Below are 25,690 nucleotides of genomic sequence, written 5' to 3'. Positions count from 1 at the left end.
GATTCATTTTGCTGTACAGTAGAAACTAACACAACATTTTAAAGAAACTATACTCCACAATTATACTTCAATAAAGATGTTTCAAAAAAAAAAAAAAGTCATATAAAACTGAAAAAAAAAAAAAACTCAAAAAAAAAAAAAGAAACTATACTCCAATAAAAATTAAAAAAAAAAAAAAATGAACCCATGCATGACTATTATAGTCGACTCCAGATTATTTTTAAGGAAAATTCTAGTCTCCCCATGGATGTCAAATCCACATGGGTGGCCTTTAACTCTATGTTCATTAATGAGCTAAACTGAGACCTCTCTCTTTTGGCAAAGAGAATTAGAATAAGATGGGAAACTATGTTCGTAATGGACTTGGTTAATTTAGCAAACCGGCTAACCCACACCCACACAAAGTACTAGGTATAAAATAAGCTACAAGGATATATTGTACAACATGGGGAATATAGCCAGTATTTTATAATAACTATAAATGGCGTATAACCTTTAAAAATGGTGAATCACTATGTTATACACCTAAAACGTATACAACGTTGTAAATCAACTATAACTTAATTAAAAAATAAAATAAAGTGATGGCCAAAAAAAAACACCCAAATTGTTCCCTCAAAGCCTTTCCCCAGAATTAATCAATACCCTACAAATAAAGAGTGCTTACAGGGAATCAGACCAATCACAGAGGATTATAAAGCCCAGGCGTTTATAATCCCTTGTATCAGTCCCTGCAATACCCTTATTTCACCTACCAGGAAACCCAATGGCCGCGGATAGATTTGTCCAAGACCTCCATACTGTAAACAATATTGTTATCCCTCTTCACCTTGTTGTTCCCAACCCTCACACCTTATCAGCTCCCATCCCTACTGAAAGTAAGCTTTTCACTGTGATTGCTTTGTGTAGTGCCTTCTTTAGCATTCCTGTGGATAAGGCCCATCAATATCTCTTTGCCTTTAATTGGGAAGGACAACAATACATCTGAACAGTAATGCCCCAGGGTTTAACTAAAAGTCCTTCTTATTTCTCACAAACCCTAAGAGCTTATTTAGATGATGTAAAATTTCCTAGGGGTTCTAAACTATTACAACATGTAGATGATTTGCTTCTCTGTTCCCCTTCCCAGGCCTCCTCACGGGAAGACAGCATCCATCTGCTAAAGCTTTTAGCCTCAAAGAGACATAGGGTCTCTAAGGAGAAGCTACAGTTTGTTCGAACTCAAGTTTGCTTTTCAGGACATCTGATTTCAGAACAAGGACTACACATAGATCCAGAAAGGCTCCATGGCATCCTGAATTTCCTAAAGCCCAAAACTAAATGCCAATTACGAGGCTTTCTTGGGTTAGCTGGCTATTATCCTAACAGGGTTTCAAATTTTTCTCTCATGGTTCAGCCCCTATATATATCTTGTTGAAAAACACTAAGCCTGATCCTATTATTTGGGAAGATCAGGATGATCTAGGTTTTAAAATCCTGAAGGAAAGCTTAATGAATCTCTCTGCCCTTGGACACTAATTATCAACTCCCCTTTTTCCTCTAAGTCTATGAAAAGGTAGGAAATGCCTTCAGGGTGCTTATTTAGAAACATGGAGACCACCATCACCAATAGGGTATCACAGTCAGCAGCTAGACCCTGTGGCACAAGGATACCCCCTTGCCTCTGAGCCATTCCTGCCACTGCCCTTTTAGTAAAGGCCAACCAAGAAATACTCATGGGTTCCTCTCTGACCATCTTTGTTCCTCATGCTATTGAAAGCCCTTCTGAATTCCAACCATATCCAACATCTTTCAGCAAGACGTCTTACTCCCTATGAAATGCTCCTGTGGACTGCACCCCATATCACTCTTGCTCACTGTAATATCCCTAACCTTGCCACCCTTCTTCCCTCCTCTATGGACGAAACTCCTCATGACTAACTCTGACAGACCATCTCTTGACTCCCTATTACGACTTGCAAGAAACCCCTTTAACAAATGTTGATTCTTCATGGTTTACTGATGGTTCTTATTTAAAAGATGAAAACGGTGAATATTGTGCTGGATATGCAATTGCAACTTCTTCTGAAGTTATCAAGGCAGCACCTTTGCCTTTGGCTACCTCAGCACAACGGGCTGAATCATACGCTCTTACTCAAGCCTATATGCTCTTACTCAAGCCTATAGTTCAGCCATGGGCAAAACTGCAAATATTCATACAAACAGTAGAAACACTTTCGGAGTAGCTCATAACTTTGGAATGTTATGGAAGCAGAGAGATTTCCTTACGTCTAATGGGGATAAAACTTAAAATGGCCCATATATTCAAGATTTATTAGATGCCATACTTCTACCAGCCACTCTGGCTATTATTAAAGTTCTGGGCATTCTAAACTTGACTCCCTGGAAGCTAAAGAGAACCACCTCACTGATATCTCCACTAAAAATGCTGCTCTCACAGGAACCAACAACCAAACCTCTGTCATGCTGCAAAAAGATGTTCCCCCAAATGATAATCTAGACAAGTTGACTAGAGATACCCAACAACTGGCCACAGAAAAGGAAAAACAATATTGGAAATCTAATTACTATTGGTTTGATAAAAAGAAAGAGCTCTGGTTTGGGCCAAATGATGATCCAGTCCTGCCAGAGACTCTAAAATTCCCATTACTGACTACAGTTGACCCTTGAACAACACAGGATTGAACAGCAAGGGTCCACTTATATGTGGATTTTTTCCAATAAATACATACTACAGTACTACATGATCTGCAGTTGGCTGATGCAGAATCTCGGATACGGAGGGCCAACTGTAAAGTTATAAGCAGATGTTCAGCTGTGCAGGGGGATCAGTGCCCTTACCCCTGTATTGTTCGAGAGTCAACTGTACTGTATATGCATTGAATCACTGATCTACTGATAAAATGATAAACTTTATGAATCAATACTGGTGGGAAAATATTAATAAAGCCACTAAAAGCACTTTATTTGCCACACGCATCCAAAATACAATGCTGGGGAACCTATCCACACCACCCCACAACTTTAAATTACCCAATAGACCATTTGAGGTTTGGCAACGGATTTCCTACAGCTTCCCCCATCTCATGGATATAAATATCTTTTGGCAATGGTTGTATATTTTCTCACTGAACTGAAGCTTTCCCTCGTAGATGGGCCACTGCCTCTCCTGTGGCTAAAATTCTATTAGAAAAGATTATCCCGGGCTTCCCTGGTCGTGCAGTGGTTAAGAATCCGCCTGTTGACGCAGGGGACACAGTTCAAGCCCTGGTCTGGGAAGATCCCACATGCCGCAGAGCAACTAAGCCCGTGCACCACAACTACTGAGCCTGCGCTCTAGAGCCCGCGAGCCACAACTACTGAGCCCAAGTGCCACAACTACTGAAGCCCACGTGCCTGGAGCCCGTGCTCCAAAACAGGAGAAGCCACCGCAATGAGAAACCCACACACCGCAACGAAGAGTAGCCCCCGCTCACTGCAACCAGAGAAAAGCCTGCGCACAGCAACAAAGACCCAACACAGCCAAAAATTTTTAAAAATTAAAAAAAAAAAGTCATTAAAAAAAAAAAATTATCCCTACCCAGCGAACCCCACCTCGAACTTCATGGTGACTGGGGAATTCACTTCACCAGCCAGGTGCTTGGACAAGTCTGCGCTGTCTGGCCAGTTCTACAACACTTTCCCTGTGCTTACCAGCCAAAATCCCCAGGGCCAGTCGAACACATGAATGGCACCATTAAGAGTCTATCGGCAAAATTTGTAGAGACTCTTCAAACACCCTGGCCAAAGTCACTGCCATTGGTCCTTCTAAATCTTAGGTTTATCTACCCTTTTTGCAACCCATAAACTCTCACACTTTGAGATAATCACAGGATTCTCAACGCCACTAGCTCCTGCTTCTTTTGATCTACAGCTAATAAAAGAGTATATACTTGAATATTTTAAAGACTTAATTGTTTCTGCTGAAAATAACCATGATTCAGTAGAACAATCTTTTCACAGCATGCTCGTGGGAGACAAAGGTCTTCAGCATCATCCCTTACAACCTACAGATTTTGTCTCCTGTAGGAGACATCTTCAAAGACATCCCTCCAACCTTGCTGGAAGGGCCCTTACCAACTGTCGTTAACCAGTCCGCGTACTGCCAAGATCCAGGAAACAGACTCTCAGATCATGTATCACATCTAAAGAAAGCACCAAACCCTGACTGGACCTGTGTACCAACTGATGACCTAAAAGTAAAGGTTTCAAGGAAGTGAAACAGATGACAGCGAAAGGAGACAGCTTTCCCAAGATGACCAGACCAGGCCTGTATACCTTTTCCCCACTGTTTCTTACCTTATTTCCCCCCTTTCTTTCTTGGAAAGACAATGCTCTTACCTGCACTTCTGACTCTGTTTGCAACAGAGGGAAACATCTGATGGTTGGGTTTGCCACCAGAAACTCAAATCTGTACACAACAGCAGTAACTCTCTAGTCCATCCTGTGACCAGTTTTTCATTTGTCCCTAATGCCACTGCTAATTGCACTCCATTTCCCCTCAGTGTTAACTCCAGAGTGAAACTTCTGTCAACAGCCCTCCCGACGCCGTTTCATCCTGAACACCCCCACTGACTGTAGCAATGATGGTACCACTCCCGATAAACTTAAAATTATGCTACTACAACCACCCCACTCACGCCCTTACTTTCATGATCTTTGTCCCCAAAACACCTTAAATCCAATTACCCCGTGCCATCACGTTAGAGAATGGACTTTTTGGCTTGGAGGAATCCTCTCAAAACATCACTGACCCCTGGTTGACTAACGCCAATAGCTCCATTCCCACAAATTCACCAATAAACAATGCCACTTCAGCTGGAGTCCTTTGTGCTCATCCGGTTTCATCTTCATTTGTGAAGGATGGCATCATCCCCGGGCTTATAAATGTCTGGATAGTTGGCGAATGGGAGGACAATTCTCGTTAGGATATCTAGTTGTTCCACTATCCATTCATAACCGATCTGAAACCAATCTCTGGGCCAACCCCTTAAGTCTACTTCAAAGAACCTAATGTTAACTGCCCAACAGGGTCCATGACTCTGGGTCTGTCTCCTTGGCAGATCTTTCCTCCTTTCTTGGTTTGGAGCACACATCAATGAGCACATGATTAGAAAACTATCCATTACCCTAGGTTATACAGCTGACTCCACCCCTAAAGCCATAGCTGCCCAACAACAGGCTTAGATTCTGTCAACTTTAGTAATAGAAGAGCCAGTTATTTCACTAGCAAAAGCAAGTTTATTTGGGAATAGCCATAGGAATTACAATTCAGGATATGCAAACTATGGCAGACCATAGGCAAATCCAGAAAACAGGAAAGAGGAGTTTGCTTTCATAGGGAAAAGAGGGAGTTGGGACGGACTGTAATAATGAAAGAGTTCACTGGAGGAGGCTAGAAGTCCAAAGTATGGAGGCTTCTCATTGGTTGGGCAGCTACAGTCTGATTGGCTGGGCTGTCATCAGACGGAGAGTTTTCTTCTTCCTGCTGGATAGTAGAGTAGGCAACACCTTCCTGTCTGAGATATAGGCGCATATCTCTTCCTGTTTGGAGTAATCGATAATGCACTGGTCGGGGGACTCCCCCTACAGGTCTGTCTCCGCTCCAATTTTAGCTGAGGTTTCTTTAATTAATTCCACAATTCCTTAGCTAAGGTGGTATTAGACAGTCAAATTGCCCTTAGCTAACTCCTAGCAGAACAAGGTAGTATATGCTGGCAGCAAGAACAACTTGTTGCACATGGATAATTTCCTCTGGGGAAGGAGAAACTCAATTACATAAAATCAGGGAACAAGTACACACAATTTTCACCTGATTCCCCATGGTCCTTCAATCTTTAGGACAATTATACAAACTGGATTTGTCATATTACTTTTAATTTTTTGACTTGTATAATCATTTTAAAACTTTGTAACTGTTGCCTGTCAAACATCTATCTGCAGGAATGATGCACCAAACAGTATTATGTCAGCTCAGTGCTTTGAGATGATCTCCAAGGCTTAGAACCTTGTTAAGACATAATTTAAGAATGGGAGATGCCTAAGAGCTCCTCCTTCTACCTTCCTTGTTGCTCAAACGTGGCCCTACGGTTTCCAAATGTTACTTATTTACTTTAGTCATAATTCTTTTCTTTTTTTAATTTTTTAAAAAATTTATTATTTTTGGCTGTGTTGGGTCTTCGTTGCTGCACGCGGGCTTTCTGTAGTTGCAGCGAGCATGGGCTACTCTTCGTTGCCAGCTTCTCATTGCGGTGGCTTCTCTTGTCATGAAGCATGGGCTCTAGGTGTGCGGGCTTCAGTAGTTGTGGCACGCGGGTTCCGTAGTTGTGGCTCGTGGGCTCTAGAGTGCAGGCTCAGTAGTTGTAGTGCAGGGGTTTAGTTGCTCCGTGGCATGTGGGATCTTCCTGGACCAGGGCTCAAACCCATGTCCCTTGCATTGGCAGGTGGATTCTTAACCACTGCACCACCAGGGAAGCCCTTTAGTCATAATTCTGTTCTCCATCACTGTTTTAATATTGGAGCTCCACTGCAGGGGACTGTAATTTTGTAGCACAGCACAAATGCTACTTGCTCTTTCCCCCCAACATAACTCCCAGGAAAGGTCCTTCCCAGCAATGAGGGACACAGACAAAAATATTTCAACCAAAAGAAAAAAAACCAACCTGATGCTGCATCAGTTATGCTTTCAGAGAAAGATCTTGATCAAAAGGGAGAAATGTGAAAATGGATAAAGCATACTTGATTTTAAATGGAGTGGGAAAGCCATGAAAGGAGAGTTCTTACCCTTGGTTTCAACTTACACAGCCAGCAGGAAGAAAGATTTTTGCATTTCTCAGTAACAGCAAACTGACCATCACTTGCAACCAATGTGAAACTGCAACAACCCTGAACTCTTGTTCTCCTCTAATGAACTTTTGTTCAAAACAACACTCCCTGGTTTCCTCCCAGATTCCAATAAAAGCTAACCTTCCCTTTGTTCCTCAGATTTGCCTACGGTTCGCCACGGTTTGCTTGTCCCGAATTGTAATTCCTCTGCTATTCCCTCTGCTAAACTCATCTTTGCTTGATAATAATTGCTGTTAATTTTATTTAAGTTTGGCAGACTCTTCCAGAAGCACTTCATAATGAACAAAGAGGTCTTGCCCGCTCATTTCTTTATAAACTGAGGTATGACAAAATAGCTATAAGTAATGGTGAGAAGCTAGGAATAAAGCCCGAGGATGTGGCTCGCCCTCTGAGACCGATTATCTTTGAGTTGTTAAAGCCAGAACAGAAGAAGCTGAGAGATGGTCAAAGCAAACCCTGAAGGAAGGTGAATGAGGACAGCTATTACCCACTTTACCACAACACGCTCCAAACTGATTCTCCTGCCCCCACTTCACAAGGTTGAAAAGCTTAATGAGGAAAGAGCCTGTATTGGTCATAAAATATAATCTTTTCACTTTATTTTTTAAAGTGCAGCTCTTCAAAAATTTCATTTAAAAAGATCATCTGTAAGGAAAAAAAAATGCGCTTAATTTAAACACTGATTTTAAACATCCCCATAAGTGAATGAACAAAACATCAGGCTCGGTTTATAAACTCCAGGAGATCCCTGCAATAGGAAAAGGTGTCCTGTCAATAGGTGGCTGCCGAGATGGTTTGATTTTAGGGACAGCAGAAAGGACTCCTGCTTTTTTCCTCATGTCTTTCCTCTCACCTATGGCCTCGCTGATGCCTGAAATAAATTTTGAGTGTCCTTGGTCCTTCAGTGTCTGTCTGATCCTGCAAAGGAGCTGGGCCTGCCTCACTGTGACTTTGGAGACACATAAGTCTTACCAGGCATTTGTCCCTCTGCGTAAGTGAAGAGGTAACGCTTTACCCTGAAAGCAGGTTTTAATCAGGGGCAAAGGGCACTGAGCACCAGAAGACTAGCTTTCATACGTACAATTCAAAATAAATACTTAAGAGTGACATTAACATGACACAAATGACAATCATACACTCAATGTCTGTCAGAAAATATTATGTATGTATAAATGTTAAGGATGCTGCTATCTTCTAGGAGAAATACCAGCCTACGTCCTCCTTCCCCCATCCCTAATCGCTGCCCTCCCCCCCAAAAAAAACTTTAGCAAACCTTCATAGCATAGGTGAATTCACTCTTCTGCTTTTAACTCGGGTTTCTGATCCTAGTCATGTACTTGTCTGGGCTGGCAGCACTCATTACCGTAGTATAAACTGTGTAGCTGAAAATGAGAGGAATTTTAACATATACATCATTTTCTCTAATATTCCAAAGAGGGGAAAAAAAACCCCAAGCTCTTTTCCTAATACTTGGGACCCAGGGCAAGAATACAAATAGAGACCCACATATGTCAGGCTATTTAAAAGTTATAATTCAAGCAACCACACAAAGTGTTCTTTCCTATTTTGACAACACTGTGGAAGGCCAAGTTCAAAGTTCTCAGACTCCCCAGAGTTCCACACTGTGGCAATGAGGGAGAGCTGGCCTTGGCCTGCAGCTCTGCTCTGCCTACCCCACAAATGGCACATATGTGGACACTCATCTAGGCTTCATGCACCACCCCCAGCAAACAGCCATCCCTTGGCCACCACCAGGCACAGGACGTCCACGATGGCTGCACACCGCCATCAGGAGAACACCACCCAGGGAAGTGGACCACACAGGCCCTGGAAATGGCTTGGGTGCTGTTCAGGACGAGAATTCCAGGGTTCTGGGTACTTGGGCCAGACTCTGAGTGGATTCCTTATATCATGGGAGAGTCAGAGGAAGGCCAGAGTGGGGCCCCGAAAGCTCAGGGATCAAGACAGGGGGTCCACTGGCCCAGATCTAAGGATGAAAAGTACAATGTCACTTACTCAACATTCTGCAGAGCAAGAGACCCAAATAACTTGTGCACATGCACATACGCATGCACATACACACTGAGGCTCCTACCCTTCACTCCCTTCAACTACCTTTTGCCCCAGACACCAGCTGGGATGCCTGCTCAAAGCATTGGGAGTGGGGCGGTTTAGGAACAGGCACTGGCACCCCACAGCTGAATCAAACACTGGGCTGAAGACAGCACTATGAGAACATGCAAAGTTTGTCCAAGGGGAACGAAGGTTCCCTGAACAGGACCTCAGCTGCTTATTTACTTTAGTCATAATTATTTTTTTTTAATTTTTTAAAAAATTTATTTTTGGCTGCGTTGGGTCTTCATTGCTGCGCGCGGGCTTTCTCTAGTTGCAGCGAGCGTGGGCTACTCTTCGTTGCCAGCTGCTCGTTGTGGTGGCTTCTCTTACTGTGAAGCATGGGCTCTAGGTGTGCGGGCTTCAGTAGTTGTGGCACGTGGGTTCAGTAGTTGTGGCTCATGGGCTCTAGAGTGCAGGCTCAGTAGTTGTGGTGCAGGGGTTTAGTTGCTCCGTGGCATGTGGGATCTTCCTGGACCAGGGCTCAAACCCGTGTCCCTTGCATTGGCAGGTGGATTCTTAACCACTGCACCACCAGGGAAGCCCTTTAGTCATAATTCTGTTCTCCATCACTGTTTTAGTATTGGAGCGCCACTGCAGGGGACTGTAATTTTGTAGCACAGCACAAGGGGGCAGCATAGAGCTCCTTGCTTCTGTTCAGACATTTCTGAATATTAACCTCACACACTGAACAGACGTAGCTGATGGTAATCATTACATGTAAAAGGCCTGAGAGTCAGGGATCTGTGTTATTTTTGGTTCACTGGTGATAATCATTTAAATGTAGATCCTCTTGGGTTTTCAATTATACAATAAAGAAAAATGCGTCTTGGTAAACTGTTTATAACTTCTGACAATTCTATTTCAACAAAACATTTGCCATTTAAACATTCATAGCCTTTAACTCAGTAATCCTACTTCTGGGAATTCAGCCAAGGAAAATAATACAAAAACAGGGGGGAAATGTACAAATATATTTATTTCAGAGTTTTAATAGAGGAAAAACTCACAACTGGAGAATGTTTAATTCAATTATACTACATTCAATTGGTTATGATGCAGCTATTTAAAATTATAAGGGCTGCTCACAGCATAGAAAATGCTTTATTAAAATAAATATTAAAACTATTTGATTATACTATTAATCTTTAAACAAAATATTTATCATTTATATAACTATTTAAAAAACTATAAGAACAAAAAAATAGGTTAACTATTTTTTAAATGACTATTAAAAAGGCAAAACTGGGCTTCCCTGGTGGCGCAGTGGCTGAGAGTCTGCCTGCCAATGCAGGGGACACGGGTTCGAGCCCTGGTCTGGGAGGATCCCACATGCCACAGAGCGGCTGGGCCCGTGAGCCACAATTACTGAGCCTGCGCGTCTGGAGCCTGTGCTCCGCAACAACAGAGGCTGCGATGGTGAGAGGCCCACGCACCGCGATGAAGAGTGGCCCCCGCTTGCCGCAACTGGAGAAAGCCCTCACACAGAAACGGAGACCCACCACAGCCATAAATAAATAAATAAATTAATTAATTAATTTAAAAAAAAAAAGAGTTGTAGGATCCTAAATGAGATAACACACGTGAACAATTAGAATGATGCTTGACCTTTATAAAAAAAAAAAAAAAAAAAAGGCAAAACTGTGCCCATCTGGAAAGGGTAATGGTGAGTTGGCGCTAACTCCTACAGGCTGGTGAGAGTCAATGGTTAAATATGCAGGAAGTCTATGAGCCAACTGTAAGCCTGAAATAGGCCAGAGTGAGTATTTACAGCAAGGAAATCAATAAATGTTACAAATCAGGAGAGTCTTTTGTTTGTTTTTGCTCTCTCTTCCCTCAAAGAACTAGTTCACTAGCATAGGGCTGGGTATCATTTGTGACCCAACTAGCTCATTTGTTAGAGTGGGAAAATACTTATTTGCTTTTCTGTAGAAGATTGTTTTGGCTGTTAGAATATCGTTTATGGAATTAATTTTTAAGCAATAATCTTTTTATCTGGACATACTTAAAGAAGAAAATTTCAAAGAGATATATTCCTATTACAGTGCAAAGTGAACAGAGTAACACCAGTTTTGAAAATGTCATTGTACCTAAGGAATCTTAGAGCACCCAAATATACAAAAGTTAATCTAGAGGCCGTCAGGAAAACTACTGTTTTATATTTGTGTGAAAGAGGATCATTGCAAAGAAAAAAATCAATTGGGTATTTGAAACTAAAAATCCCTTTACAAGTTTTATCCATATTAGGCTATTTATCGAAGAATATCATTTTTGATATTCTTGCCTTGAAGAAGTAAGGATGAAGAGAAAGTAGGAAATGCTGGGTTTTGGAATTTATGGAGGTAAAAGAAAGAGATAAGACTCTGTGATGACTTGCGTCCTCTTCTATTTTAGGCCCTACCTCACTGAGCTGGTCTTGGGCACAGAGAAGGCAATCAGGCAACACCTTGAGGGGTATGCGGCCACGAAGTGCGGGCTCTTGGCCTATTCAGCCGTGCTGTGATGGTGACGGCGGACCTTCAGAGCTTCCTGTACAAGTTTGGTGGGGTCTGCGTCTCAAGTTTAACTCACAGCTTCCTGTGGCAGTGGCAGCCCGGCCCAGCGGTTCACGTCAAAAAAAAGGAGGTGGGTGAAATCCCAGGCTGTAGACCCGAGAAGCCATTGCTCACAGAATGCTACTATCAAGGGCACAGGCTACAAGAGAAACATTAACTCAGGCACGGAATCAGCTGTGAAATGAGCACGGGGGTAGCAGAAACTCCCCGGGAAGATAAAGGAAAGCCAAAGGTATCTAAAGCTTAGTACTAACAGTGAAGTTAAGGAGCTCGCAAGCAGCGAAGGTGGTCCCCAGCTAGCAGACGGATTTAGGATAAGCATGTCATGCCCTCCTCCTTCCAGATCACTCTATCCTCCTCACCTTTGTTTTTCCCCATGGACTCCTCACCTGATTTTTGCTACATTTTTTTATCTGTCCCTCCCTGCCAGTAGAATGCTGGTCCCAGCAGAGCAAAGAGTCTGTTTTGTCACGGCTGGATCCACAGCACCTAGAAAACCTGCTCTGTGGGAGCCCTCAGATCCCTGCCGAGCCAAAGAGCGCAGGAGAGAGTCTACTGTGCCAGGGTGATGTATGAACAGACGTGCTTAACATGTCACTTACTTGTTATAAACTGGAAACACTGACAAAACCTGCATAGGAGAAATCATATTCAAAATGATTAGAAATTCAAAAAGATTCATGCACCCCAATGTTCACAGCAGCACTATTCACAACAGCCAAGATACGGAAGCAACCTAAGTGTCCATCAACAGATGAACGGATAAAGAAGATGTGGTACATATATACAATGGAATATTATTCAGCGACAAAAAAGAATGAAATTTTGCCATTTACACAACATGGATGGACTTGGAGGGCAATATGCTTAGTGAAGTAAGTCAGACAGAGAAAGACAAATGCTGTATGCTATCAATTATATGTGGAATCTAAAAAACAATACAAATGAATGTATATAGCAAACAGAAACAGACTCACAGATATAGAGAACAAACTAGTGGGAGAGAAGGAGGAGGGGAGGGGCAAATTAGGGGTATGGGATTAAGAGATACAAACTACTATGTATAGGGACTTCCCTGGTGGCACAGTGGTTAAGAATCTGCCTGCCAATGCGGGGGACATGGGTTCGAGACCTGGTCCGGGAAGATCCCACATGCCACGGAGCAACTAAGCCCATGTGCCACAACTACTAAGCCTGCGCTCTAGAGCCCGCGAGCCACAACTACTGAAGTCCATGTGCCCTAGAGCCCGTACTCTGCAACAAGAGAAGCCACTGCAATAAGAAGCCTGCACACCACAACGAAGAGTAGCCCCCGCTCGCCGCAAACAGAGAAAGCCCGTGCACAGCAACAAAGACCCAACACAGCCAAAAAAAACCAGAAACAAAACTACTATGTATAAAATTAGCTACAAATATATTATATGGTACAACACAGGAAATACAGCCAATATCTTATAATAATTATAAATGGAATATAACCTTTAAAAATTGTAAATCACTATGTTGTACACCTGAAATTTATGTAACATTGTACATCAACTATACCTCAGTAAAATAATAATAATAAATAAAAGACTATTAAAAGGTAGGAGAAATAGGCGCATAATATCAATAGGAATAAAATAACCACTGAACACTTTGGTGTCTCTTGGGGTGACAGAGTTAGACTTTTGGAACCTTTCTCTTTTTTTTCTTTTAAACAAATGAACACATTATAACTATGCTTTTTTTTTTTTTTTTAACATGCAGAAAAACTTGGGTGAAGATGATACTTTAACCTAAATGGTTACAAGTTCAGAAAATGTTTTTCTTTTAAATGTTTTCAACCAGGTAAAACCTCTACTTTAATACTGCTTGATTTCAGAAGAATTTTTTTTTAAATGACTATTGAGAAAGACACCAAACATCCTGGGTAAAAGCTGGACATTGTGACACAAGTTACCTGAAAGAGCGTCTCCAGGCTGAGGTTTGCCTGGCCCGTGGCATTAAGAGCTTTGATGGCAGGTGTTCTGTAAGGACAATGGTCAAAGGTCACTTGGCACTTCAGGAAACTCTGAATCCCACAAGCTCTCATTTTGGGAGGTTCAATGCAAGGTCTAGCCTCATTATCTCCCTTTCCCCCAAACAGATTCTGGCCCCCATGCATGTTTGCTACCTTGTCTCAAACCACCATGGTGGAATTAATTCAACCCCGTCTGCTCAAGGAAGCCAGGATGATGAAAATGTTTTCTGTGAATTGAACAGTTGCCACCAAACACACGGGTCAGTAAAGCCAAGGAGAAATATATAACTACTTGCCTTTTGGGGATGCACTGACTTATAATTATTTACTTATAATTATCCTTATAATTATATACTTATAATTATAGGGAAGTCCCTATTTTTATTACTTATAAAAATTATAATTTTTCAAAATTAGAAGGGAAATTAAAGCCCCCAAACGGTTTATTTAAGTGCAGGGAAATGTTTTCCTTCCCAAAAAGTCTTACATAGAAAACTATGAACCTTGTTCCATCCTCTCCTTTTACAGATGGGTGAACAGAGGCCCAAGAGGCCACCCAGTGAGTCATCAGCAGAGCTAGGGGTGGAATCTAGAACTCCTGACCCTGAGGCCAGAACCAACCTTGTCTTCCCAACACCCAGCCATATGCCAAGAAACTCCTTGCCACGCTCTCCACCACATACCACACTCTCCCATCCTGGCCAAGGGCTAAGGTACATTTTCTGGGAGGGGACAGCACCTATAATCCTCTCCAGTTCCCGTAGCAAGAGGGGCACATTCTCCTGACCACAAGAAAACACTGCAAACCAGAAAGTGTTTAGAGACTACCTTCGGTCATCTCTCTTAGGCACTGGCTTCCAATGGTCATAATTTGTCTCAACTCGGAACCACCTGCAACACAGCATATCATCTTGTCTTAGCCAAGGTCATTTGGGACACAGCTAAAGAAAAAGTATAGAAAAATAAAAAATACCTCTAGTTTCACCAATTAAAGAAAAAAAAAAAGATTACTGATACAAAATGACCAGAGCCTTTAATTCTACTCACGCTCCATTTAAAGGATCTAGAGGCCATATGTCTGCTGGGCCGTCTCTGTTCCTTGTGATGACCACTCCCTCCCGGGGGGATGTGCCACCAACAATGTAATAAACGTCAGCAATAAGGGGAGTCTTGGCCAATTTGTAAACAGCTGCTTCAAAGTTTTCTGATTCACTCAGGGTCTGAACAAAAAAAACAAAACCTGCATTAGCATCATCATACGTGGCAGTTATCCACACCAACTGATGGACAGATGGTCCAAAGCACATTCTCCTGCTATATTAAGCCATGGCTATAATCTTGAACTGCTCTGACCTCATTCTCTTGTCATCAGGGCTCCTGAGATGGAAGAAGCCTCGATGGAAAGCCAACAGCAGCAGGGTTTTTCTCACAAAAGAGGAGAACTTTGACAAGTTCTCTTTGGTGAGAGACCCGGCTCACCAAACACAGGCTGCATGATTTCGAGGCAGATCTCCCCATGTTTCTTCATGCATTTGTTCTTTTAGCAGATATTTCCTGAATACCTGCTATGTGCTAAGCACTGTGCTGGTGTGGGAACAGAGCCGTGAATACGATGGACCCCGTCCTTGCTCTCCCCAAACTTCCAAAGATGAAAGTAAAGTCAACAGGCAATAGTGACACAACGTAATGAGTGTCAACACAGGAGAAGGAGAGGCTGTGGACGTCACAGCAGGGGACCCATCCTTACCCAGGCCATTGAGAAGGCCCCTCAGGGAGGTGTCGCATGAGCTGAGGTCAGAGAGACAAACAGAAGTCAGACCAGAGAAAACGGTGGTTGTGGGGCTGGGAGTGGGCGTGGGGAAGAGAGTTGTAGCTCAATGGAACAGACTGGCAAAGGGCTGGAGATGAAAGACAGCGTGCTGCATTAGAACATCGAGCTGAACTGGGCTTCATCAACACTTGCATAGGTCTGCAGCATGGACGGTTAAGGGGGTCACTTTCCAAATATTCAGCTTCCATGTGTGCTCCTTCCTCAAGCTCATCTGCTCGAGAACGTCCTGGGTAGAGGGCCAGCCCCTCCCACCTATACCTTCACCAACACTCTTCCACCACTTTTGGAAAGTACAACCATCCTGCTCACCCGTCCTGAATAGTGCCAAAGCACAGTGTCAAGGGCGGGGAGAGGGTCAAACAAAAGAACGATCCAAAACATTGGTGTCTGCAACGGTGCCATCGTCCAACACCATAAACCATTAACCACGGCAAGCTCTGTGGACTGTTCCCTGACTTATAGATATCGCCGTTAGGGTGGGGTAGTTAGACTTGAGCTGGTTTGTTCTAAACTCAGCAAAATTATAAGTGAGGCAATAGGAGTGATGGAATAGTTTTTGGATTATGTCACCTATAGCACCCCCCAACTACTATCTAAGAATTCATCGCCTCTAACAGAATTCTATGAGAACAATGCAAAAGAACATCAGTAAGAAATACTGAAGGCAGTGGTGCCTGATTTCATTCACCAAGTGGCACATTCAGGGGGAGACAGGTACCTTATCTATCTCAGGGAATGGAGGAAATGGGCAGTGACTGCTAATGAGTACAGGGTTTCCCTTTAGGGAAATGAAGAAGTTCTAAAACTGATTGTAGTGATGGCTGCACAACTCTGTAAGTACACTAAAAACCAGTGAGTTGTATACTTTAGATAGATGAATTGTATGGCATGTGCCTTGTATGGCATTACCTCAGTTAAATATATGTCTACCTTATGACCCAACAATTCCACTCTTAAGTACTTCATAACCAACTGAAATGGATATATGTTTACAAAAAGACTTGTACAAGAATTTCTACAGCAGCCTTATTCACAATAGCCCCAAATTGGAAACAACCCAATGCCTATCAACAATAAAATGGATAAACTGTGGTATACTCATACAATTGAATCTTCTTCAATAAAAAAAAAGGAATGAGCTAGTAATACAAACAAGGATGAATCTGAAAAACATTATGCTGAGTGAAAGAAAAAGAGTCCATATACTATGATTTCATGTATATGAATTCTAGAACAGGCAGAACTTCCTATAGTGATAGAAGTCAGAGTGGTGACTCGGGGGAGGTTGGGTGTCGGAGGAGGTTAGAAATTGACTGGAAAGGAGCACTAGGGAAATTTCCAGGGACATTTGGAAATGTCGGCCAACTAAACATGGTCACTTGCCATCGGCCTCTACAAGGATTAGGTCACTAGCCACTGCAGTCGCTGACCTTCAACACATCCTGAAAGGAGTTCAGGGTGGAGATCAGGAATGAGGCACTCTGTGCTCTGGGAAAAACTGGCAGAACAGGTCTTCAGATAGTTAGATATTTTCAGGAGAAGGTTTTATCAGCCCAATTCTTTCATCTCCTCATACCTAGAAAAGCACTAAAATCATTAATGGCGACATCTGCTCCTCATGACTAGCAGTGAGCCTCAGCCAAAATGTGTGCCTGACTACACTCACCCTCTTCACTAAAATCATATATAACACTGACCTCTCTCTCCCCCTACCTCTCTGAAGCAGTTTCTCAGAGCTATGTAAAATGCTGTCTCCCAGGCTATAGTCCTCATCTTGCCCCAAATAAAACTTAACTCACAGCTCTCATATGGTGCATTTTTTTTTTTCAGTTGATACATTCTATATCTTGTTTTGTTGGTGGTTACACGGATGGATAAATGAGTGTGTAAAATTGTCAAAACACACTGAACTAAACCCTTAATATCTGTGCATTTCATTGTATGTAAATTATATCTAAAATTTTTTTTAAATCACTGGTGTTTAGATTCCCCTGGATAGACTGATTGATTGATTGATTGATTTGTGTGGCTGCACCAGATCTTAGTTGTGGCACGTGGGATCTTTAGTTGTGGCATGTGGGATCTAGTTCCCTGACCAGGGATTGAAGCTGGACCCCCTGCACTGGGAGTGCAGAGTCTCAACCACTGGACCACCAGGGAAGTCCCTCCCCTGGATAGATTTTAAATTACAGTTTTATTTTTAAATGTCAACATGTACAATACACTGGATTTCTGCAGCTTTTTAATCTTATGATGAAATACTTTAGAAGTCATCTTTAAAAATATGTGAAGGATGCATAGTTTGTCAACATCTTTAGGGAATAGTTAAGTAAAATGTTTAGGAGAGGGCTTCCCTGGTGGCACAGTGGTTGAGAATCTGCCTGCCAATGCAGGGGGCACGGGTTCGAGCCCTGGTCTGGGAAGATCCCACATGCCGCAGAGCAACTAAGCCCGTGTACCACAACTACTGAGCCTGTGCTCTAGAGCCCACGAGCCACAACTACTGAGCCCGTGTGCTGCAACTACTGAGGCCCGTGCGCCTAGAGCCCGTGCTCCGCAACAAGAAAAGCCACCACAATGAGAAGCCCATGCACCGCAACGAAGACTAGCCCCCGCTCGTCGCAACTAGAGAAAGCCCGTACACAGCAATGAGGACCCAACACAGCCAAAGGTAAATAAATAAAAAAATTTATATAAAAAAAAAAGTTTCGGAGAATTTCAAGCCCACAGGGGCTTCATCATTTAGAGCAGGACAAGGAAGGGCCAAAAAGGCTAAACCCAGGCAGGGCCAGATCCTTTCACCAGAGGTGTGCTCCTGAAAATGTGCTTTCTGTGGTCAGATTACAAGTTATATGTGGCCTGGAACCCTGCTGACTAAGAGCGAACCTAAAGCTGATGTTCCTTTTGTTGTGCGTAGAGCTACCTTCTAATGCATTTGTTTTGCTAATTCAGATACTTGCAAATGGAGATTAAGATATCTGCAATTGGAGATTCTAAAAGGAGGGCACATCTATATCTGTAGAAAAACATATCGTCTTTTATCTCAATCAGCTATTGCGGAAAACTCTAGCCTATGACAAAGATCCTCTTCTTGACAGAACTCTATCCAGGCTCCAGGAGCCCTCTTCTCAACTATGCCTTAACCTCAGCCTATAAAGACTTGGACAAACACTACCACAGCTTCTGACAGCTCAAGGCCGCATTCTTACGATGACCATAGCGCCCTTATAGTGCCTGCCTGAAAAAATTCAAGGCTTCCCAAAGAATTTACAGCAAATACCTGAAGATAGGGCCCCTATGTCCCAGTCTCTGCGGGAGGGTAGGAGGCTGACTTACTTCACATGGACAACTCCCTCCTTTCTACTTTTGCTAATTTTTCACTTCTCTGACTCTACTGTGCTCCCCTCACCCCCTCCCTATTCCCTCATTCTCCCTTTAAAATACTCAGTCAAGTAGAAGTTAAGTTCCATTCACGCTGGACACTTTTCCCTATTGCAATATTATACTACTGATAAAAATCTGTCCTTAACACTTTAACTAGTGTCCCGCTTTATCTTTGGTACTTATTATCAAAAAAGGTGATAGGCATTTTGTAAACCTTTAAGATGCTTATTCTTGTCAGGAGCTTCTTACATTAAAAACAACATTGTTAAATGACACAGCACCACAACATGAACACAGTTTAGAACATGACATTAGGGTGAGGTGGGCTCGACAGTAAAAATACTCACAGTGCGGATAAGCCAGCTGACCGGTGAGTGTCTCTGAAAAAGGGCAGCAATCATATTCTCCCACCACCAGCCTTTATCTGCCAAGGATGGAACAGTAAGTATATGCTCGAATTGCTGCCCCAGACCCACATTTTAAAATTCCTAAATCTTGTTTCTTTCCCATAGTACAAGTTGATGCGGGAGAAATGGTGGTGGATGAAGAGTGATTTTATTAGCAAGCAGTTTTCAAAGATGAAGCCCAAATTTCATGGCAACATATAAACATGTATATGTATATGTGTGAGTGTATATGTATGTATATATGTATTTCATATGTGTGTGTGTGTATATATGTAGTCTTTTACCTGGAAACAATGATAATTATGTTAAAGGAAATCATTCTATTATATTACTTCATGCAAAATGAAATTATGTAGCTAATAAGAAAAGTGACTCAATAGTATTTGGAAGGGCTTCCCTGGTGGCGCAGTGGTTAAGAATCCGCCTGCCAATGCAGGGGACACAGGTTTGAGTCTGGTCTGGGAAGATCCCACCTGGAGCGGAGCAGCTAAGCCCGCGAGCCACAACTACTGAAGCCTGTGCGCCTAGAGCCTGTGCTCTGCAACAAGAGAAGCCACCACAATGAGAAGCCTGTGCACTGCAACAAAGAGTAGCTCCCGCTCGCCACAACTAGAGAACCCGGGCGCAGCAACAAAGACCCAAAGCAGCCAAAAATAAATAAAAATAAAATAAATAAATTTATATAAAAACATAGTATTTGGAAGACTGTAGAGCACGTATATATTTCAGAACTTTAAGTAAGATTTGGACTCTTTTTTTTTTTAATGCTTTTTAACATCTTTAAAATTATCTGTAGGGGATTTATTTCCAAAGAAAAATTTTCATTCAAGAAATAAGCATTTCATTCAAGAAATAAGCATCTACTAGCCACCATATCCAGACTTGGTCCAGACCCTTGGAATTTAACAGTAACCAGAAGAAACTAGTGTACCATTAAATAACAAGGTTTTGATAACCATAATAAAGTAAAACAATAATGTAATCATGAGTGACAAGAGAGGACTCCTCTGAGAGGAGCGTAAGGATAGCCCCTCTGAGTTGTGGACATCTACCTAAGGCGGGCAGAGCATTCCAGACAGAAGGCATAGGTGTCAAGCCTAAGGCAGGGACAAGCTTGACAGATGTCAAGAAAACAAAGAACGCCAGTGAGGTTCAGGTGGAGTGAGGGAGAAGGAGAAGCATAAAATGAGGTGCTGGAGGCGATTACGTAGAGTTTTGAGGTCAGAGTCAGGGCTCTGGATTTGTCACGTGAAATGGAAAGTCAGAGACTTCCCTGCTGGTCCAGTGGTTGAGAATCCGCCTTGCAACGCAGGGGACGCCAGTTTGATCCCTGGTCGGGGAACTAAGATCCCACATGTCGTGGGGCAACTAAGCCCGTGCGCTGCAACTACTGAGCCCGTGGGCTCTGGAGCCCATGCCCCACAACTAGAGAGAAGCCCGCGTACCACAACAAAGAGCCCACACGCTGCAACAAAAGATCCCGTGTGCCTCAACTACGCAGCCAATAAATAAATAAATAAATATTAAAAAAAAAAAAAAGAAGAAGAAATGGAAAGTCATGGTAGGTTTTAAGCAAGGGAACAACCTGATCATGCAGCTGCAGGGTGGAGAAAGTACAGGAGGGTGAGAACAGTAGTGGGGAGATCAGATGGACAGCTAGGCAGCAACAGGTGTGACAGCCTAGCAGGGAAGGTGGAGAGAATGGACAGGGAGAGTCTCGTTTTGGTGGTAGAGCTGACAAGACTTAGGGACGGAGGGGTCAAAGGATTCTCCTGGTAGCAGTTGGTTGAGGAGAAGTGCCGTTCCCTGAGACATGGAAAATTAGGAGAGGTGTAACTTTGGGTGGAGGAGGAGTAAGGGCAGGAAAAGGGGAAAAGAAAAGAGCAAGAGATGTGCTTGAACATGTTAAGTTTGGGATGCCCAGGAGACATCAACGTGGAGATGCTGAGCAGGTAGTTGGACACTTCAGTCTGGGGCTCAGAAGAGGGCCAGCCCAGAGAGGTGACAACAATGACAAATACGTCTATGGCCCTTGCTCTGTGCCGGGCATTGCTCTAGATACCTTACATACATGAAGGTACACCTTACATACATGAACTCATTTCATCCTTACAGTGGCTATTATCGTCTCTGTTTTTCAGATGAGGAAACTGAAGCACAGAAAGGTTAAGCACCTTGGTCATGATCACCAGCGAGCAAGTGACAGCACCAAGGTATAAACCCTGGCAGCCTGGCTCTGGGGTTTGAGATCTTATCCGCAGGTGGTTAGGTCTCCCACACTCCATGCCATTTGTTAGTCCTCCTCCTTTTCTTATCCTTATTCATATACTAAAGGCACTGCTGGCCCTCTCCATAATATCCAGAAACTTAATTGAAGATCTTAATTATTGCTATTAATGAAGAGGTGTTATTTTATCATTCAGGCATTTTAACCCAGTCTTTGCAGACTAAAGATATAACTAGTTTTCATTAGCTTAAGGTTTAAAAATTTTTTTTAATTAAAAAAAAATTTTTTTTGACAGTATTTAATTAAATGTGTATGTAAAAGAATAACTCAGTTATTTTTAAACTGCTCATAACTATCAGTTAAATGAGTCACAAAATGATGGCAAAAAAGCCCCTTTTGTTTACACATGTTTACAGTCATTCTCTGTAAAACTTCAGTAACTGTCATGCTGTGGTTTGGGTACCACTGGTTGAGAATGTCTCACTCATAGCTGACATTTGAGAAAATGATGAAGAAATACATGAGGATAAAGAACTGAGTCCCTTGGACATTGATATATCCTTAACCAGCATCTTCCTGGTCCAGCCTATGTAAAAAGATAAGAATACATCAAAGGAAACAACAAGTTGATCAGGGGTTCCTCAGATGACCAACACTACACTTTAAGAGACTCCATGTACCTGTCTTTCTCCTTTATTCAGTTGCAATTCCTGAGGACAGAGACCAGAGCTGGCTTATCTCAGGGTTTCCCACATATTGGGAAACTGAGTGGTGTCCCCTGAGATTTAGGGGATGGCAGTGGGGTTATTTAATAGAGCAGCCAGGCAAGAAGCCAGGAGATCAATTTGAGAACCATCTCTCCCATCAACTAGCTGTCCTTTCATCTTGTAGCCTTAGTTTCCTCCTTTGCATAATGGATGCGGTTAATAATATCAGCCCAGCCTATCTAACAGGACTGTTGTGAGGGTCTAATGAGAAAACTTAGGAGTAAGTGCACAGAAAACCTTAAAGTGTTTTACTTGTATAATGCCACCATATATCCTCTGATTACTGCAATAGCTTCCAGACAGTCTTCTGCTTCCATCTTAACCCAACATGACCTATCTAGTCTCTACAAAGCAGCCAAATGATAGTTAAGAATATAAAGGTAAAACAGATCTATTCACTCCCTGACCTAAAATCTTCCTAGGGCTTCCATTTTGTTTAAAACCCAAACTCCTCCTCATGACCCTGCACCATGGCCTCAGCCTTCCTCTCTGTCTCTACTGTCACTCCCCACTTACTCCATCCTGTAACCATATTACACAGTCTTTTGTTTCTGGAATGCACCAGGAATGGTCCTCCCCCAGCTTCTGCACACCTGGATCATGTGAGTCAGGCCTTCCCTGACCTTATACCTGCACTACCTGCTGCACGCCCTCCTTCATTCTCTATCACATCTTCCTGTTTTACTTTCTTGGTAGCATTTATCACTAGCTGAAATAATCTTCATTGCTTACTTGCACACTGCCCACCTTCCCCCACTAGAATGGAAGCATGTAGCGTAGAAGGTGTTCCATATGTTCTGTTGGGTGAGTGAATGAAGTACTTGGATAAAACTGAACAGGGATAGGGCTAAAAGTGCTTGGGAGTTTGTTTTGATTACCTCGTTCGTTGCCAGAAACGGTAAACTTGTGTGGACTCTGACCGGTCCATAATCCTACGTAGCCAATAAAGGTGGTTCCTGTGAAGGCGATCTGAAATCAAGAGGTAAGGCATCATCTCAACACTCCAACCAAATGTACACTGAAATCACCTGTTTTGTCCCACAGTTTCATGGATTTTTTTTTTTTCTTATAAGTTCCAACATAATAGAATAAAAACTCTGAAATAGCCTTCTGGAAGATTTAACTTTGGGGGTCCATGGATAGAAGTCAGTGGATCTGTGACCTCAGATGGAAAAAAAAAAAAGGTACATCTTTATTTTCACTAGCCTCTACCTGAAATTTTACTCCCTCTGTAATGAACACATGCAAGAACTCATGTAGTCATAGCAATGCCTGTGACTCCATCACCAGGAGAAGTTCAAGTATTTTCACAAACATAATGGCATCATACCTATGTTGATATGGTATACATGCATATCTTGAAATATCATTCATACTTATCACTACTCTGAATTTATGGTAGTTTCTAGACCCACTGCTAAATTTTACCAGTTAATGTGTTAAGAAAAAGTATAATATTGAAATGGCTGTATTTCAACATAACTGGTTTCTTCACAATCTCATGAATTTTATTTTATGTATTTATGAAACATTATTTTGAGAAGGGATCAATAAGCTTCATCAAAGGGCTCCTCGCAGAAAAAAGTTAAGAAGCTCCATCCTAGAAGTAGCAAGTGGGCTTCCATTTAAAAACTTATGTTGACTCGATTATAAGAGATTAATATCATGCATCTTACAAGCTCTGTGAAGTAAGGGGAAACAAGTGAGACTGTCTGTCAGTAAAAATCAAATTTAAATTCTAAATATTAAAAAATTCTTTTACATACATCCTTCATTTTATCCTCATGATTATTCCATGAGTTATAGGGATCACACCCACTTTTTTTTTTCTTTCTTTCTTTTTTTTTTTTTTGCTTTGCTCCCACTTTAAATGAAGGAAATGAACTCTAATGATTACAAGACACCACTATATCCCTGAGGAGAAAAACAAACTCTATCAGTTATTTCAGATACCAGACACCCAGCTCACATGGTTCAGTAAAGATGAACTAATACTTTTGTATTTTGAGAAATGAACGGGCCTAGCTTACTTTTTTCCTAGAAAGTTGAATTCTAAGTCAGTAACTTTTCATTTAATTGTTTATTTCTACCTCGTCTGGTTGTAAAATAAAGTGGCTAAATTACAAGGGGAAAATGCAATGGTCTTAATTTCATAAATGACCTCTTCCCCGAGACTCAATGAGGGTCTTCCATGAATTCTCCCCATTTCCATTCATGGCAGTAAAACGGGAATAAGTCTACCTCACTACTAAAGCCCTTATAAAACTTAACTATAGGGGAAAAAGTAATCACACAGTCATTTCATTCACATGGCACACCAACCCTCACATCAGTGTTACTCTTGAAGAGCCAGCAAATTAAAGTTACAAAAATCAAAATCCCTGGTAGTTTCCAAGATATTTTATAACACATAACTACAAATAATTATAAGATATTATTTGTACGATACTGTATCTTGTAGCTCTGAAAAACTGTATTTCTAAATGTCTATGCTTTCCAACCGTCTGTGCCAGGTCAGTTAACATAAACAAAGCCCTAGCTGGGGCAGGAGACTCTAATTTACAATCTGAGTTCTGGGGAGACAGCTACTTGAAGACTGAAGGCCTGGGTTTTGTCCCACCTCTGCCTCATCTCCTCGTGTGATGTGGAGCAAGTTAGTCTCTGTAAGTCTCGGCCCTTTCATCTGAAAAATGAGGATAGAAATGCTGACTTGTGCCTGACTCGCAGGGCTACCATGAAGATCAAAGGAGGTCCTGTATCTGAAAATACTTTTAAAACTATGAACACTAGGTAAGAATAAGAGCTTAATTATTGGATGAATAACCTGTTCTTAATTTAGCAAAGCAATTTATTAGCCATGAGCCCTCAGCAGAAAGACAATACCCAAGTGTAAACTGTTAAATTCGGTAATAATAGCCTGAGCACGGAGATAAGCCACACCAATAGACCATTTCCCATGAGAGCTCCAGGAGCAACAGAAACAAATGAAGCAACACCTGTTAGTTAGGGTGAGTCTAGAGGGAACAGCTGAAATTATTTTTATTGCATTTAACCTTTTGTCGATTTTTAAGAATTTTTGCTCATTGTAGAATAATGGAGAGAAGCATAAGGTAGTAAAAATAATTATTGTCCCCTATTATTATTCAGTAATAATTACTAACATTTTAGCAGATGTCCTTTCAGAATTTATTTTCATGGATATTCTGTCATTGCTACCACTTAAAACCATTTTTGAAGTAAATCTTCAGCTACAAATTAAATTGGTAATAGTGGTGAAGTAAAGGAATGAAATTGGGAAAGGAAAAACATTCACCTTAAATATTTCTGTACTGTTTGAACGTTTATGAGAAAGTTTTTGTTTGTAAAAGCAGACGACCAACTGAGTATTTAGTAAATGAGTTTCTAGTATTTGTGACTCAACCCCTAAACGCAAAGAACAAACGAAATAAAGTCCTTAAACAGTGTCCCCCCAAAGCCAAGATCTGACTTTTGCATTCTCTGTTCTGTTTCATGGCAATGA

At 41.9% G+C, this 25,690-nt stretch overlaps 1 protein-coding gene across 6 annotated transcripts in view; it reads right to left on the bottom strand.

Annotated features, from left to right (window-relative positions):
• NAAA (N-acylethanolamine acid amidase) overlaps positions 1-25,690 on the bottom strand; it is a 64,701-nt gene that overhangs the window by 34,558 nt on the left and 4,453 nt on the right. Inside the window, exons 4-11 of one of the 6 annotated variants that reach the window (XM_059922828.1) lie at positions 23,049-23,139; positions 19,117-19,193; positions 14,602-14,774; positions 14,383-14,445; positions 13,495-13,561; positions 12,155-12,183; positions 8,159-8,267; positions 7,456-7,530 (exon numbers count right to left, since the gene is read on the bottom strand). In XM_059922828.1, coding sequence (XP_059778811.1) covers positions 8,192-8,267; positions 12,155-12,183; positions 13,495-13,561; positions 14,383-14,445; positions 14,602-14,774; positions 19,117-19,193; positions 23,049-23,139 — 576 coding nt within the window. In that variant the 3' untranslated portion in view covers positions 7,456-7,530; positions 8,159-8,191. Of the gene's footprint in view, positions 1-5,284; positions 5,584-7,455; positions 7,531-8,158; positions 8,268-12,154; positions 12,184-13,494; positions 13,562-14,382; positions 14,446-14,601; positions 14,775-19,116; positions 19,194-23,048; positions 23,140-25,690 lie in introns of those variants that run through there. The other 5 variants (XR_009503297.1, XR_009503298.1, XR_009503299.1 and 2 more) reach the window with 5 other exon arrangements.

The sequence above is a fragment of the Balaenoptera ricei genome, chromosome 5, assembly GCF_028023285.1.
Source record: "Balaenoptera ricei isolate mBalRic1 chromosome 5, mBalRic1.hap2, whole genome shotgun sequence".
Classification (NCBI taxonomy): Eukaryota; Metazoa; Chordata; class Mammalia; order Artiodactyla; family Balaenopteridae; genus Balaenoptera; species Balaenoptera ricei.
The sequence above is the reverse complement of the archived record's forward strand: the minus strand, read 5'-3'. Positions and strand labels throughout refer to the sequence as shown.